The 17697-nt window shown below is 42.7% G+C and overlaps 1 protein-coding gene across 2 annotated transcripts in view; it reads right to left on the reverse strand.

The window, feature by feature from the left end:
• Positions 1-17697, reverse strand: part of FREM1 (FRAS1 related extracellular matrix 1) — a 267168-nt gene that overhangs the window by 218556 nt on the left and 30915 nt on the right. For both annotated transcript variants that reach the window (XM_073635658.1, XM_073635669.1), the window contains exons 3-5: positions 9612-9706; positions 7483-7784; positions 6000-6199 (exon numbers count right to left, since the gene is read on the reverse strand). In XM_073635658.1, coding sequence (XP_073491759.1) covers positions 6000-6199; positions 7483-7784; positions 9612-9706 — 597 coding nt within the window. The remainder of the gene's footprint in view (positions 1-5999; positions 6200-7482; positions 7785-9611; positions 9707-17697) is intronic.

Consider the following 17697-nt stretch of genomic DNA (forward strand, 5'->3'; position numbering starts at 1 on the left):
ATGGCCTCCCTGATCCTGCAAAGCCTGCGTAAGGATCCTCGTATTCGTGGTATCAAGGAGAAGGACCAATACTGGCTGGCAACCCTCCTTGATCCACGTTACAAGGGTAAGGTTGCGGACCTTATCTTGCCATCGCAGAGGGAGCAGAGGATGAAACATCTTCGGGAGGCCTTGCAGAAAGGTCTGTGCAATGCGTTCCCAGAGACTGGGAGGTTACAAACTCCTGTTTCTGGACAACGTGTTGCTGAGGCTTCGGTCAGTCAAAGAAGGAGCGGTGGAGAAGGTGGCCGTCTGACCGATGCGTTCAGACAATTTTTTGGTCCGCAGCCCCAAGGTATGATCGGTTCCAGCAACCATCGCCAGCGTCTGTTTTACATGGTGCAGGAATACCTAGGGGCAAGATCAGACTTGGACACCTTTCCCACCGAAAATCCTCTGGGTTACTGGGTCTTGAGGATGGATCACTGGCCAGAGCTTGCACAGTATGCAATTGAGCTACTGGCCTGTCCTGCATCCAGCGTTCTTTCGGAACGCACATTCAGTGCTGCTGGAGGCGTGGTAACCGATCACAGGGTGCGTCTGTCCACTGACTCGGTCGATCGACTGACCTTCATAAAAATGAATGAGTCTTGGATCACCACCAGCTACCAAGCACCTGATGCTGATGTAACCGAATAATTTTTTTTGAAATCTCAGATCCCTTCAAAGACTGCCTATGCTGATGCTGAGTGACTATCCCTGAGTAATTATCCTCTTCCTCCTCAATCATCACGCTGATAGCTTGTAAGAACATTTTTGGTTCTGGGTGCCACCACCAGTGCCTAAGGCACAATTTTTCAGCCCCTGTTTAACAGGGGCGTGTAATTACGATTTTTGATGTAATACTTTGCAGCAGGGCTCGTTCCTGCATTCCAACTAGAGTGTCTGTGAGGGGTTGCAGTGTTGTGGCACCAGCACCAGTGCCTAAGGCCCAATTTTTCAGCCCTTGTTTAACAGGGGCGTGTAATTACAATTTTTGATGCAATACTTTGCAGCAGGGCTCGTTCCTGCATTCCAACTAGAGTGTCTGTGAGGGGTTGCAGTGTTGTGGCACCAGCACCAGTGCCTAAGGCCTAATTTTTCAGCTCCTGTTCAACAGGGGCATGTAATTACAATTCTTGATCTAATATTTCACAGCAGAGCCCTGTGAGGGCTTACAGTGTTGTGGCCACAGCAACACCTAAGGCCCAAATTTCTGCTGAGTATATAGGGCAGGACCCTATTTTCAAACAACTAACTTACAAACGACTCCTACTTGCAAACGGAAGGAGACAACAGGAAGTGAGAATAAATCTACCCCTAGGAAGGGAAATTCTCTCCTGTAAGAGTTAATATGGGAAAAACATTTCTCCTTTCCACTGATGCTTTCCAATCCATTGGGACAAAAAGTGAGGTGAAATCTTCTGAAGAGGAGGAAAGACAGCAAAACAAATGTCACAGGGGTGATAACCCTTCCCTATGTTTTCCAAAAAGCTTAAAAAAGATTTTTTGGCTGGAGCTAAACACGTTAAAAATGTACCCGTTCAAAATTACAAAGAGATTCTACTTAACAACAAACCTACAGCCTGTATACTGCTGTTCAGAGTATATAGGGCCTGGTGGCCCCACACCTTTCCTTATTTTAATTTGGGTGCGGGGTTCCCCTTAATATCCATACAAGACCCAAAGGGCCTGGTAATGGACTGGGGGGTACCCATGCCGTTTGTCTCACTGATTTTCATCCATATTGCCAGGACTCGACATTACATTAAACCCGCAAGCAGTTTTAAATGAGATTTTTTCCTTTAAAAATGACATTTGGTGCAGGGACTGTTCTAAACACGGGAAACACGCGTCACTTTACAGGCATACTATAGACACCCCTCAGGTACGATATTTAAAGGAATATTTCACTTTTTTTTTTTTTTTACTTTAAGCATCATTAAAATCACTGCTCCCGAAAAAACGGCCGTTTTTAAAAGTTTTTTTTGTATTGATACATGTCCCCTGGGGTAGGACCCGGGTCCCCAAACCCTTTTTAGGACAATACCATGCAAATTAGCCTTTAAAATGAGCACTTTTGATTTCAAACGTTCGAGTCCCATAGACGTCAATGGGGTTCTAACGTTCGTGCGAACTTTCGGTCCGTTCGCAGGTTCTGGTGCGAACCGAACCGGGGGGTGTTTGGCTCATCCCTACTAGACAATATTGTCCCTAGATTGCATGAATTATTTTCCCACATGTTTAAATCAGGAACCGTCCCTCAATCTATGACCGAAGCATATATAGTGCTCATTCCCAAACCTGGTAAAAATTTAGAAATCCCGGAATCATACCACCCTATATCACTTCTCCAACTAGATATAAAAATCTTGGCCAAGGTCCTGGCACTACGTCTCAATAAAGTAATCCTGACCTTAATCCACCCGGGTTCATGCCCACAAAAAACACGGCTCATAATCTTCGCATATTACTTATGAACATACAAGCTCAGCATGATCAAATGGGATCCAGAGTTGTGGTATCCCTAGATGCCGCTAAGGCATTCGACTCTCTTGAGTGGACATTCCTTTGGCAATGCCTAGCAAAATTTGGATTTGGACCGAAATTCGTAAGGTGGATACAATTAATGTATCAAAACCCTAGTGCCAGGATCTTGGTCAACGGGAGGGTCTCGGACGCGTTCCCCCTTACAAGGGGGACGCTTCAAGGGTGTCCTCTATCTCCGCTACTATACGCCCTCACGGTGGAGCCGCTGGCGGCTTCACTGAGATCACACTCGGATATTATAGGCCTGAGTAGAGGTGGACTAGTGGAGACAATTAGTCTCTACGCAGATGACATGTTGCTATACTTATCAGACTCAGGCCCCTCATTAAAAACAATACTGGAGACCATACAAACCTTTGGTAAATATTCGGGCCTTAAAATAAACTGGGACAAATCCCAAATCCTCCCTTAGGACATAGGTGCACCCACACAAAGTCAAGCCTCCTCCCCCCTCACGATAGTTAGCAACATGAAATACCTGTGGATTAATATCACCCGTACTCCCGCAGACTACACCAAACAAAATATTGAACCTTTGCTCGCAACTCTGAAAAATAAAACTCAGATCTGGACTAAACTCCCTTTGGGGGTTATGGAACGTGTGAACCTTATAAAAATGGTTTTGCTCCCTAAATTCCTGTATGCCTTTTGGCATGCCCCAATATACCTGCCACTTAGGATCTTTAAAACAATAGAAAAAATTCTTAACTCATTTGTGTGGGGGAAGGCTCATCACAAACTATCTTGGCAAGTATTAAAAAACCCCACGGATCTGGGTGGCACAGCCTTACCTGATTTCAATTTATACTACCTGGCAGCGCAACTATCACATTTTTATTACTTAGACAAATGCGACAGAGAACAGTACATGATTCTGCTCTGCTCCCAGTGCTCCCGCTTATGCACCCACCCATTTCAAATTATCTTAAAAGAGCCTGTAGACTCTTGGATGTCGGGAAAATGTACAGGCTTAATATATACCCACTGTAAAGTATGGGCAGTAGTAAGGCGTAAGTTAAACACGCCACATACACACTGACACACACCGCTCTGGGATAACCCAGGCTTGAAGGAACTTTCATCTCTGCCAGACCACGGACTGTGGATTGCTCGTGGGGTGGTGTTTCTTTCAGATGTTTACAGGGAAAATATACTAAAATCATTTCAACAATTGAAGGATGAATTTACCATTCCCAATTCCATGCATTTCAGGTTCCTCCAGCTCCGCCACGCTCTTCAGGTCCAATTCCGAAATAATTCTCCTAATCTAGACCAAATGGATATCCTCAATATTATTAGGGGTCAAGACCCCTCTAAACTCATTTCGACATTTTACGCATCTTTGCTTAGACCTGCGGCTGTAAAAAATGGCCTATGGACTAAAGGACCGATGGGCTGGAGATGTGGGGGAGATGGAGGACGATGAGTGGGAAGATGCGCTAGATAACTGTAAAACCATGTCCACCAGACTTTCAGATCGCCTTACCCAACTTTACATTTTTCATAGGTCATATTTAACCCCAGCACGAATGATCAGATTCAAGCCCAATCATAGCCCTCTCTGTCCCAGATGCGATAACCCTACTAGCTCATTTTTCCATCTCCTGTGGTCCTGTCCAGTCATACATGATTACTGGTCCCACATAGTGCGATTCATACATGACGAAATGGGATCCCCCCTCAGACTATGCCCCAAGCAATGCCTACTGGGAATATTCCCAGACCCAGACTCAGACAAATTTCACACCATATTTCTTAGAGAAACAATGTTTATAGCAAGACTGCTCATAGCCAGAAAATTGCTGAGAATAAACCCGCCAACACTTCAGGAATGGATAGTTGCTGTTAACACTGTCTTACCATACAAAAAAGAAATATATGCTCACAGAGGTTGCCCAGCTAAATATGGGAAAATATGGGATTCCTGGTTAGATAATGCAAATACTTGTAACACACTAAATGAAGAAATTTTAGCAAGTTAAATATGCAGTATACAGAATGTTACTGGGGTGCAACTCCTCTGTGTTATAATAGATGACCATATACCTAAGAATCACATATAATGGTCAGCATAAGTTTTATTCCTGTTGGCCATAAAGGCTGCAACTATTACGAATAGGAAAATTATATGCTTTTATTTTCAATGTTAAGTATTTTTTTGTACAAGCCAATGTGATGCATACTATGTAACTGTGTACTCTTCTTAAGTAAATAAACAACAGCGTTTTTCTGTAAAAAAAAAAAAAAAAAAAAAAAGGCATTAATGTAGCAAATCTAGAGAGGGGAGACGGAATACCTTTAAGTCACATTTTGGTCTGCTTCACATAAGCTATCCAGATTCTATCACTTCATAGCAACATAGCCTATTTACACTCAAATACCATTCAGATAGTCTTCTGCTTAATACCGCCATAATTCTGAAACCAATGTCACCCAGTATAGTCCTAGCCAATGGGGTGAGAGCTACAGGGCCTCCTCTCTCAGGTAAATAATCACTGACACCACTGATCTATTTTCCTCCAACTGACCATCAACAAAGGAAAGCACTACACTAACAGCCATTATAATGGGCAAACACCCAGATGTAATGGACTAATCCTCCACTGACCACTGGTGTAAAACTCACCATATGTGTTGCAATCTGTGTAATCAGGTGGTGATGTCTGGGAAGTGATGAAACGCATAGGGACAGGAAATTTTGGTGACGGAATTTCCACCAACTGGAACACACGTTGGCTTCTGACTGGTTCAGAGCAGCGAGTGCTCCCGCACAACACTGTTGACAAGTCATCTGCCTGCCAGGGGTGCACCATTATGTGTGAGTGCAATTTATTTTATGTATTTCAACACCATTTTAATTAAAGGCATACTGCACTAAATTATATATTCTGGTTTCTCCTTTCTGGTGAACATTGGGACTACTGTGACCAGAGTATAATGTGAAGCGCTACTTTACCATTCTAGGGGTATTACTAAGTGGTCAACAGTATCAAGTGAGTGAAATCTCAGTGGGGGCACTAGTGGTGAGGTTGTGGTGGTTATTTAGAGCACAATTACATGGAGCACTATACAGTTGGAAGAAGAAGTAGCCATCCCATGTTGAAGCACTTGGTTTTTATGGACTGGGACATGTTTTAATGGACTTATATCTCTTTCAATTATTTTATTGATTGAAGCACGAGCACTTTATTTTGAAATATATTAAGTGGATACAGCACTTTGTGTATTAGCTTATTACTTAGGCACCTTTCATGAGTTTGACATATTTTTTCTGGTCTTTGCACAGAGTATATGAGTTTACAATTCAAATGGTATATTAATACCTTGTGGGATTTCAGGGATGAACATTGCACAACACTTTTAGCACATGTTTCTTATATATAAAGTTTTTACTTTCAGACATTTGCTATCTATTTTGTGTAGCACAGTACCTTGTACACGGATCTGCTTCTTGTGTCAGTAAGATCCAACCTGATGGTAATATAATCAATGTTTGGTGATGGCGGATCTAGGTGCTGGTACCTTATACCCATCAGAAGAAAGTCCTCACAACTGGTTTTTATGGTCTTTGTCAGTTTATTCAGCCCTGGAATGCAGTCCCCACGCTTGCACAATGGACCCATCTTCTGGTCTGAAACAAAACAATGGCATTTTTCATTCTTATGCAGAGCTAAATATCCACTGCTGGAATTCTTTGAACATTTTCTTTAAAGGATAACTAAACCCAAGAACAAAAATGTTGCAGCATACAGTCTTAGATGTGGTGGCTGCATTCGTTTTCTTTTTTTCCAAGCTAAAAACATTTTCAGCAATTACTGAAAATACCTATTAATCGTGCTAATAATGCATTGTCCTTGTCACTTCGTATGAGCTGCACCAAAGAATATCTTCAGCTCTACTATCTTCTAGCTATCTGTTGGAGATTTCCATTTGACAGGTGAATGTAAACGAAGGGGGAGGGATAGTAAAAAAAACTAAATAAATGACGTGGGGTCTCCCCCCAAAATTTATACCTGTCAGGGCTGGGCTCAGCCCTTCCTTCCTCTGAGCTGGCCGCTCAGCTGTCGGCTAATTGCCAGCTCCTATCTCTCTGCAGTTACTCAGCTGTTGATGATATCCTGCATGTCAGTCCTGCCTACTTAAGCCGTCCAGCCCAGGGGATCTCTGCCTTCACCTTAGTCGACATCACAGAGACTATCTCCTGCGTTCCTGTTAAAGACTTGCTTGGCTGACATTCCTTCTGGCTCCAGATCCTGCTTGCTGTTCCACTATGCTGATCTATGGCTTGTCTGACTATCCGTTCCGGTTACCGAACTTTGGCTATGTTTTGACTAAATTTGTTCTATTTACTTTAATTATTAAACTGGTGTGATTTAACTGTACTTCTGTCTCGGTCTGATTCATGGTTTCTGATAATACCAGACCCTCCAGATCTGGTATGGATTTTAATAGGAACCCCTAAATAAAAAAAAATTGCATGGGATCCCCCTAATTCCATACCGACATCAACATTTTTTCTCAGGCACAGAACATCAGATTAAACCAGACCTTTCCCTTTCTTCTTTAACCTCCACCCCTTTTTTCATAATTAAGGGGCTATCTACCTCCCTAATTCCCTCTAACCCCACTCTACCTCTAGACTCTGAGGACCAAAATATGACCATATACAGATAGTGTGCATTAATACAACATAAATGTGGAATATACAGTATATGACTTTTACCTACTAAAGAATATACAAACATGTGAATCTCCTTATGGGAACTGCCATTTGTACATCTAATTGACAGATCATAGGCTTTTGTTACTGTTTAAAACTTAAAATCAATGCTGTAAAACATTATACTTATTGGGTTCACTTTGGGAAAAATATCCATTTTCTCTAAGTGCCTGAATTATTTTTGTTTTCCTTACTGGAGCTACTGAAGTAACTGGGTGGGTGGTCTCCTCGTGGCTGCTCTTTCACAGGATCTCCGGTGACCAGTTGTCCATGAGCTGGCAAATGAGATTCTATAGTGGCCACTCGAATAGTGCACTCCAGATTCATTCTTTTTTCATAATCCAAGGTCAATATGTTCTTATCAATAACATTTGACAGTCCATAAAACTCTGTTACTTCCAGTTTCTTGGGTCCCAAGTTTATGATGTTACAGTCTGGTTCAACTAGCTTCACCCTCAGTATAAAGTTTTCAGTAATGGTTTCATTTTCTGTAAACCTGCAAAAATAGCATATTTATGTTTCTGTTTAGATTTTGTTACAAAAAAATAGGACAATCATACAGTTGTCAATATTCGTTTCTTTTGTCTATAACAGGGGTCTCCAAACTTTCTAAGCAAAGGGCCACTGTCCTTCAGACTTTAGGGGGGGGCGGACTGTGGCCATTGGGAGTAGAAAACATCTCAAAGTCAGTGGGAAAAAATAATGCCCCATTGTTTGTTTTAGTGGGAGTAATTGTGCTTCATCATTGGTGCCAGTGGAACTGTACCCCTCACTAGTGTCATTGGGCCCCATTGTTGGTGTCATTGGGAGGAATTGTGCCCCATTATTGTTGTCATTGGATCTTATTGTTGGTGTCATTGAAAGAAATTGTGCCCCATCGTTGGTGTCAATGGGAGGAATAGTGCCACTTCATTGGTGTTAGTGGGAGGAATTATGCCCCATTGTTGGTATCAGCGGATGAAATAGTGCACCAAGGGCTGGATAAAAGCAAGCAAAAAGGCCACATCTGGCCCTTGGTCCACAGTTTTAAGGCCACTGGTCTATAATATGCACTAATGATAATGAAAACTAAATCTTTCAGATGTTTTCTAATATTTAATCAGTACATATGATTATTGGAAATATGAATTTTATGTTCTGTGTATTGGGGAAAGTAAGGGTTCAATCACACTTATGAATACACCCTGTCTGCAATCAGCTGCAGGAACCCCAGCGGGGGTTCCGCAATTAGCTGCTAGTAGGTCCATTGAGAGCAATGGGAGGCTGCCAGCTCTCAATTATTTGGATGGAAGAATTTGTTCAAATCATCTTTGGCCAGCTTTATAGTAATATGGTAACAATTTTCCATATTTTTTCTGTTGAAAATGTGTCAGCTAAGACACACAATTTGAGGCATGATGCTTAACAGTGAATTAATCATTATAGGAGATATCGCACACAGACATCCAGCAGGGAATCTTATTAGGTAACTATATAAAATATAATATAACAATTTGAATGATAAAAGTGCCGGTGCACTTTTTGTCTCTTTTCTAGAATAGCTAAAGCCCTGTCAAAGAATTTCAATGGAGCAAACAATGGAGTCAAACTGGTTCCTGTTGGTTTCTTCCTAGCATTCTTAATTTTTATGTGCATCACTGGCACTTTCTGCATAGTATTCAATAGAAACACCTTTGCTTTGCCAAAATGTGTTCCCAGATTAGTGCACCACCTTATTGATAACAACAGTAAACTACAGCAAACATACCACTAAAACAGAGTTTTTAGCAATGGTACCTCTCTATTTAAAACACTGCACATGCCTAAAGTAGAACTATAGGCAAAACTTTTTTTTTTTCATTTTGGATAGAGTAAGGAAGGGTTATAACCCCTGTAAGGTTTATTTTTTGCAATCTGTTTCCCATTGTGTAGATGTCCCATACCCAAACAAGAAGTGAGAGGAAATCCCTGCAAAATAAAGGAATCTTTTGGGGTTCCAAGTCATCAGAATTAGTATCCCCATTGCAAGATTTTCCCTTCTATTACTTTGCTGGGGACAACCCAAAATTTGGGATTTTATTTTACTCTCGCTTTCACGATAATGGTAAGCAGTACAAAAAGAGAGGGTGATTCTCGCTAACAGAGACACAGACAGCAATAAAAACTGACAGGTGTTTTATTCCCTCTCCACTTTATCCAAAACTAGAAAAAAAAGTTTTGCCTTTAGTTATAGTTTGAGTACAAGTAGATTGTACACATAATATTAAATATGCATGTCTCTTACATACATCATTTAATTTTGTGGCACTATATCAATGTTCATAAGAATACAGCCTGGACTGACCTGTAAAGCCTGAGCATAACATCATCTTCATGTAAGATTGGGCAACCATTGTGAACATACTGTACTTCTTTAGACAGAAAATGGCAGTCAAATACCTAGAAAACATATTGATGTAAATGATTAGTATATTACATGGCAAACTGTGTAAAAGGATGTGTATTATTTGCATGTGCATAATGTAAAGTATACCTAATTTGTACAACATAATATATAATACTTGCATGCACTAGGAAACATGTATTCGTTGTAGAAAAGAAGTCAAGATGTTACCCAAAGTAACAACTTTACAGCTGGCATATTTTTAGTGAGGTAAAGGTAAAATTTTAAGTAGTTACCTAAATGTTTAAGGAGGACAAAGCATTTTCTTTTTAGAGTTTTTGTTATGTTTTTGTAAATCATCCCTTGTCTTGTAAATATGAATTAATGCATGTTACCTCATAATAATTATACAAATGATGATAATATGCTAATTATTAGCTGATAGTAATAATAATAGTTGAAAATTGTATCAAATTGTATTTCTTTTGTGCATTTTAGCATTGTGATTATGCCTATCAACAATGCTCCTATTGTCATGACAGATTTTCATGACAAATGCATAAAATCACACACATTCAAACTTGGGATTTTCAAACTAGAGCTATGGGTTTATTTTTTTTGCCAGCAGGGGGCAGCAATGCATTTTCCAATTAGTTGCATGGTGCTTCTGTAGCATGGTTGTTATGACATACATAAAATTAAATTGATATTAAGGCCAAAACTTTTTTTTATTTTGAATACAGACTGTAATACTTACAGTCTTTATTGTTTTGGATGAGAAAATGTTCTTCTTTCCTGCTGAATTGTATGTCATAAGTGTAAATATTTTGTGTGGCCACTATTATTTTCCAGCACTGCCTTAACGCTCTTGGGCATGGAGTTCACCAGAGCTTCACAGGTTGCCACCGGAGTCCTCTTCCACTCCTCTATGATGAAATCACGGAGCTGGTGGATGTTAGAGACCTTGCGCTCCTCCACCATCCGTTTGAGGATGCCCCACAGATGCTCAATAGGGTTTAGGTCTGGAGACATGCTTGGCCAGTCCATCACCTTTACCCTCAGCTTCTTTAGCAAGGCAGTGGTCGTCTTGGAGGTGTGTTTGGGGGTCAGTATGTCACAGTACATGTTGGCATTCATGGTCCCCTCAATGAACTGTAGCTCCCCAGTGCCAGCAACACTCATGCAGCCCCGGACCATGACACTCCTACCATCATGCTTGACTGTAGGCAAGACACACTTGTCTTTGTACTCCTCACCTGGTTGCAGCCACACACGCTTGACACCATCTGAACCAAATAAGTTTATCTTGGTCTCATCAGACCACAGGACATGGTTCCAGTAAGCCATGTCCTTAGTCTGCTTGTCTTCAGCAAACTGTTTGTGGGCTTTCTTGTGCATCATCTTTAGAAGAGGCTTCCTTCTGGGACAACAGCCATGCAGACCAATTTAATGCAGTGTGTGACGTATGGTCTGAGTACTGACACCCCTTCAAGCTCTGCAGTAATGCTGGAAGCACTCATACGTCTATTTCCCAAAGACAACCTCTGGATATGACGCTGAGCATGTGCACACTCAACTTCAACTTTAGTTGACCATGGCGATGCCTATTTTGAGTGACCTGTCCTGTTAAACCACTGTATGGTCTTGGCCACCATGCTGCAGCTCAGTTTTAGGGTCTTGGCAATCTTCTTATAGCCTAGGCCATCTTTATGTAGAGCAACAATTCTTTTTTTCAGATCTTCAGAGAGTTCTTTGCCATGAGGTGCCATGTTGAACTTCCAGTGACCAGTACGAGAGAGTGAGAGCGATAACACCAAATTTAACACACCTGTTCCCCATTCACACCTGGGACCTTGTAACACTAACGAGTCATGCCACAGGGGGAGGGAAAATGGCTAATTTGTCCCAATTTGGACATTTTTACTTAGGGGTGTACTCACCTTTGCTGCCAGCGGTTTAGACATTAATGGCTGTGTGTTGAGTTATTTTGAGGGGACAGCAAATTTACACTGTTATACAAGCTGTACACTCACTACTTTACATTGTAGCAAAGTGTAATTTCTTTAGTGTTGTCCCATGAAAAGATATAATAAAATATTTACAAAAATGTGAGGGGTGTACTCACTTTTGTGAGATACTGTGTATATACAGGGCTTTTTTTCTGCACATCGGACCGGTGTTCTGCAACCTCTGGCAGCCCTCTCCTCTCCATCCTGTCACTGAACACAGAAGGCAGTAGTGAGGGTATTTACACTACTCGCTTTCTCCACCGGTTTCTGTGTCAGGCACTCAGGACATGTATAGAGCAGTACATGTGTCAGTGGCTGCCTCAAGTCCCCACGCCATGACCACTGCATTTTTTTAAAGTTTTTCTGGAGCTTCGGGAGCCAGTTTCCATTCCACCCAGTCCCACTCTGCCTGTGTAGCTCAGAGGCGAGTGAAGTGCTCTAAAACTCCTCCTTGGCTCTCTGCTACACACGTCTGACAGGCAAGACCAGGGCTGGTGCAAGAATTTTTGACACCCTAGGCGAAACCTCATTTTGCCACCCCCTTTGCCCCACCCATGTGACAGGAGGCGACGCTATACAGGAAGCATCGACTCTGCTTCCTCTAGTGCTGGCTCCAGTGCTGCGCCTCTAATTACACCACTGACCAGACGGAGCAGCTGCCTAAGACTGAGTTAGTTACATGCTGCAGCCTGCGGAAATCAGCAGCCGGGCGCCCCTAGGCACCAGTGCATCCTAGGCGGCTGCCTAGTTTGCCTAGTGGTAGCACTGGCCCTGGGCGAGACGAGGGCGAGGCAGGGCGGGACGAGAGTCATGACTACACTGTGTTGGAAAAAAGCCTGCGCACTCAACAGACCATTACCAGCTGCAGCGCAAGCTATTAAGAGGAGGTGAGCGAAAGCTATGGAGGGAGAGGGAAAGGGAGAAGGGAGGGGGGTGAGTGTTTGTGCACAGAGGCATCGGTGAGGGAAGTGACAGTTATGAACCACAGTGGGGGTGAAGTTGTGAGAAGAGGTGAGAGCTGGAAAGGGAGAGAGGTTGTGCAAAGTGAGAGCTGAGTAGTTGGGAAGGGAGGGGGGGCAGGTGGTACAGTGGCAAGAGTTAGCAGGTTGTTTAGAGGTGGCAGGGGGTGACAAGGTGAAAGTTGGAGGATTGAAGAGATTAGTGTTAATTTCGTCGATTAAAACGACTAGAACATTTTAGTCGACTAAAACATTTTAGTCTACTAAATGAATATTATTTTAGTCGACTAAAATACGACTAAAACTAAAACAATTGAGATGACTAAAAAATTACTAAAACTAAAATGACATTTTAGTCAAAAGACTAAAATGGGACTAAAACTAAAATGCCATTTTAGTAAAAAGACTATGACTAAACCTAAATTGAAATTACTGAAATGTACTGGAGATTTTAGTCGACTAAAACGTAGGACATTTTATTCAACTAAAATGTACTGGAGATTTAGTCAACTAAATACGACTAAAATTAAAACAATTGCAGAAGACTAAAATGGGACTAAAACTAAAATGCATTTTAGTCCTAAGACTAAGACTAAAACTAAATCAAAATTTGCTGCCAAAATTAACACCGGAATTGAGTTGAGAGCTGTGGATTGGGGTGCTGAAGTGAAATGTGGAAGGGGGGTAGAGACAAGCTGTAGCTGTGGACTTGAGGTGTAAGCTGTGAAAGGGGGGCAGGTGGGGGGATGCAGAGTTGAGTTGTTGACAGGGGATACAAAGGTGAGTTGTGGGAATGCTAAGGTGAACTATGGATAGGGGTACAGAATTGAGCTCTGGGCAGAGATACAGAGGTGTGCTGCAGAGAGGGGAAAGAAGTGGTGTGCTGCGGACGGGGGGAAAGAAGGGGTGTGTTGCTGGCGGGGGAAAGTAGTGGTGTGCTGCGGACGGGGGGAAAGAAGGGGTATGTTGCAGATGAGGGAAAGAAGTGGTGTGCTGTGGACGGGGGAAAGAAGTGGTGTGCTGTGGACGGGGGGAAAGAAGTGGTGCGCTGTGGACGGGGGAAAGAAGTGGTGTGCTGTGGACGGGGGAAAGAAGTGGTGTACTGTGGACGGGGTAAAGAAGTGGTGTACTGTGGACGGGGGAAAGAAGTGGTGTGCTGTGGACGGGGGAAAGAAGTGGTGTACTGTGGACGGGGGAAAGAAGTGGTGTACTGTGGACGGGGGAAAGAAGTGGTGTGCTGCGGATGGCGGAAAGAAGTGGTAAGCTGTTGACGGGGGAAGAGGTGAGCTGTGGACAGGGGAAAGAAAAGGTGAACTGCAGATGGGGGGGCATAGGTGTGCTGTAGACATGGTAGCAGAGGTGAGATGTGAATGGGGGGCACAGAGGTGAGCGATAGATGGTTACATTGGGGGAGATATGTAAGTTCTGTCCCTTGTGCTGATTTTTTTGTGCCCTGTGTGATACACACACCTTATCTCTGCAGAGTACACTTGCCTGAGCTCTGTGTTATACACTACTAAATGCCTTTTTGGGCCTTGAGCAATACGCAGATTTCTCTTCCCACGAAACGATGGGGTTGGGGGCAGAGAGTTGGCTGGGGATGGTGAGTTCCTGCACCTATTCTCTGGGAAAAAAAGCCCTGTGTGTATATATATATATATATATATATATATATATATATATATATATATATACATTCTGCACATATGTCAGGCTGTGTTGAGGAATCCCCAATGCAGTGATTAGTGCTGAACCTGTTTTTTTTTTTATAAAAAGGGATTTTATTAAAATAATGCACCTTCTTTCCGAATGCTTCCATCCTGGCACATCAGGCATTCGTGCTGGTGTCCCCATGGAAAAGGGGAAGTAAAAATTTAGCCCCTGCCATGCTGGCCAAGGAACAGTTTTTAAGATGGAGGTATTCTGTATGTCTGTAGGTCATGGCATAGAGAGAGATATAGGGTTTGATTTACTAAAAGCAAATAGGCTGTTCACGTTGCAAGGTAATTTATCCCAGAAAAAATATGGTGAATTGTCAAATTGCAAAAAATACCCAATTATGTGCATGGAAAATTTAAAAAAAAAGGATTTTTGCTTGCCTATGATTGGATGATGGTAGTCAGCAGAGCTCCATCTCATTCGCTAAGCTCTGGAGAAAATTATTTTGAAAAGTGCAACTTCCCTTTGCAAAGTGAACTGTCTATTTGCCTTTGGTGAACAATGATGTGCCAATTGAAGTCACTCTGTAGATATGCAGTCAGAAAGATTTTATAACAACCTCCATTTTCCAGTGGCGGCCCATAATGCAGGGTGCAGGGGCGCCCCCCCCTCCCCCATCCATGTGTCCGGCACCCTAATTTATATGCGGGGCGCCGGATGCATGGATACCAATGGAAGTCTTTTTTTTTTTTAGCACATGATTAGAGCCTGAGGCTCTAATAGGCTTCACAAAAGGGTGGGCTCAGGGCGCAGAGCACTGCCTCCTGAGCCCACCCAGTTTTGTGACAATAGCGAATGAATATTCGCTGTTGTCACACTGATTCTCCTCCTGGCCAATCAGGAAGCAGGTCCTGAGACCCGTTTCCCGATTGGCCGAAAGGAGAAGCAATGCTATTGACCTTGGAGATGGAGGGAGGAGAAGCATGGCTGGAGGAGACGCAAGGGAAGTCTGATGACCCACCAGCCGCCACTGAAGCCTTGACATCTGCACTGCTGACACGCTCCCCTGTGCTGGGCACTAACTGGTCACTACCAGCTAATGATGCAGCCTGTCATCAGCGGTGCACAGAGATGACAATAATAATGTGCCTGCTCCTGCTTCGCCTCTCTCTGTTCCCGGAGGATTAACCTGCAGCAGCAGCTCAGTGGATGTGGGTAAGGTCGGTGTGATCAGCGAGGAAGTTCTCACTCGGTACTCAGCAAGGACCCGACTTTACTATCTACCTACCTGGAGGACAACTGGAGCATGTATGTCCTCCCTGTACAGTCATGAGCCTGCCTGCTAATACCTAGGTAAGAAAAGAGCCCAGCTTGCTCCACTGCCGGTCACTGGTTGCATTTATAACATGTGAGCACATTGCATACAGGGGTATATTAATACCCCTATTTGACCGACCGACTGAATGAACGGGGGGATCGGGTGGTTTGTTTACCCCCCCCCCCCCAAAAGTGTTCAAATATGACTGTGCAAGACAATAGGCACCATAGTTGAACCCTGCACACTCTGTAATTAGTATTCAGTAACAGAGCTGGTCAGACACATCTCTCCCTCAGCAATACAAGTCTGTGTGCTGAATCTTGTGTTAAGTGGTGTGCCTGTTACCCAGCCCTACCAACAAGAGAAAGCTAAACATGTATAGCTAGCCTGTGGGTTTAGTGTTAGAGGTTAATTTAATGTTAAGGGTTGAATTCTAGGGCCGGTGCAATGCCATTCGCATCGCTGTGCAGAACACATGTGATGTCTGTGCGATGCAAATTTGGCCATACAAACTGTATAGCTGAAATCGCATCGCATTTGGACCAAACTCGTGCAGGACCCTTTTTTTTGTCCGCACCAGAAACGGATCGCATGGGTGTGAACACCCATGCGATCCGATTCCTGTCTGAATTCACAGTTCACACTGCAATCTGCAGACCAATCTGGGGGTGTTATTAACTTTGTATTGACACCTACAGCAGTTTGCAGAGGGCAGTGTGAATTGCCGGCGATTCAGGTGCAATGCGGGAACCCGCACTGGATTTGCAGGGTTTCCCCGCATTGCACCATGTGAACCAAGCCTAAAGGGTACACAGGTTAAAGGTTTGGGTTAAGTAAATGATTAGGGTTAAAGCAGAGCTAAACCCTCCTGTCGTTTTCAGTCAAGGAAGCTGCCATCTTGGCCTCTGTTTGATCTTCAACTGCTATGATGCTGCACATGTAAACACATGTTGAGAGCACAAGCAATGTGACAGTTACAAAGTTACAACACGTGTCAGGAATGTAATAGTTTTTTGAAACTGTTACATCGATGGGTTTAGTTCTGCTTTAAATGCAAGTCATATGACAATTGCAGGTAATTTCAGGCACTTTCAACTTGCTTTCTAATCACAATAACCATAAAGATCAATATAACCTTTACAATTGTGGGTTATAGATTGCCTCGATCCATTTTTGCAGTTAAAAGTTGGTTTAAACGTTTGAAATATCTTTGAAAAGGTAAAGATTAGATTTTAGTTTGGGGTAAGGTTACCGGCTATGAAAAGGTGAAGGCTTAGAGACAAGTAAGAGATTGCAGACATGGCTGCATAAATTTAATCAACAATTATTATTCATGCCAAAAGCCCCCCTCGGAGAAAGCAAAAATACAAAATAAAGTCAGCGCTATACACTCATGTAATAGCTGCTAGCAAGAAAGGCAATATACTCAATCCTTCAATAGTGAAAAAATATACAAAATTGCAGCGTTATAAAAAGTAACAAAAAGTGAACGTGAAAAGAAATAATAAAAGTTCATAAAGTTCATATACTGAAGAACAACCGGGAGAGATCTTCAACTTTTCAATCAGCTAAATTTCCCACTCACTGGAATGCCAGGCTGCTCAATTAAGTGCAGCAACAAAGCATGTGAACCACAAATCCTGGAAGCATCCTAAATCCCCTCTTGGTAAGTGCCAAACCCCAAGGAACTTTAAACCGGAAATCAGGATTCATCCAAAAAGAAAAAGAACCATATACAGTAAAACCTTGGTTTGTGAGCGTTTTTCAAGACAAGCAAAATTTTTTAATAAATTTTGACTTGATATACAAGCGATGTCTTGATAAACAAGTAACATCATGTCACAACTGAGTATTAAAGAGAAGAGAGGCGCCTCTAAGTGTAGCAGTATGGTTACATTTAATGAAGGTACAACATTTAGCAACTCACATAGTTGATGATTAAAAGAGGCACATCTAAGTATGCAGGCATCCGGGGTAAAGCTGTCCACATAGACCGTCCTCTGCACTACCATCTAAGTCATCCTTTGCATGCTGCGCTCCATGAGCGCTTCAAGCCTTGCTTTCAGGGTAATCACCCAGTCACAATTGCAGACTGACAGCGA

Source organism: Aquarana catesbeiana, linkage group LG01 (genome assembly GCF_042186555.1).
Source record: "Aquarana catesbeiana isolate 2022-GZ linkage group LG01, ASM4218655v1, whole genome shotgun sequence".
Taxonomy (NCBI): domain Eukaryota; kingdom Metazoa; phylum Chordata; class Amphibia; order Anura; family Ranidae; genus Aquarana; species Aquarana catesbeiana.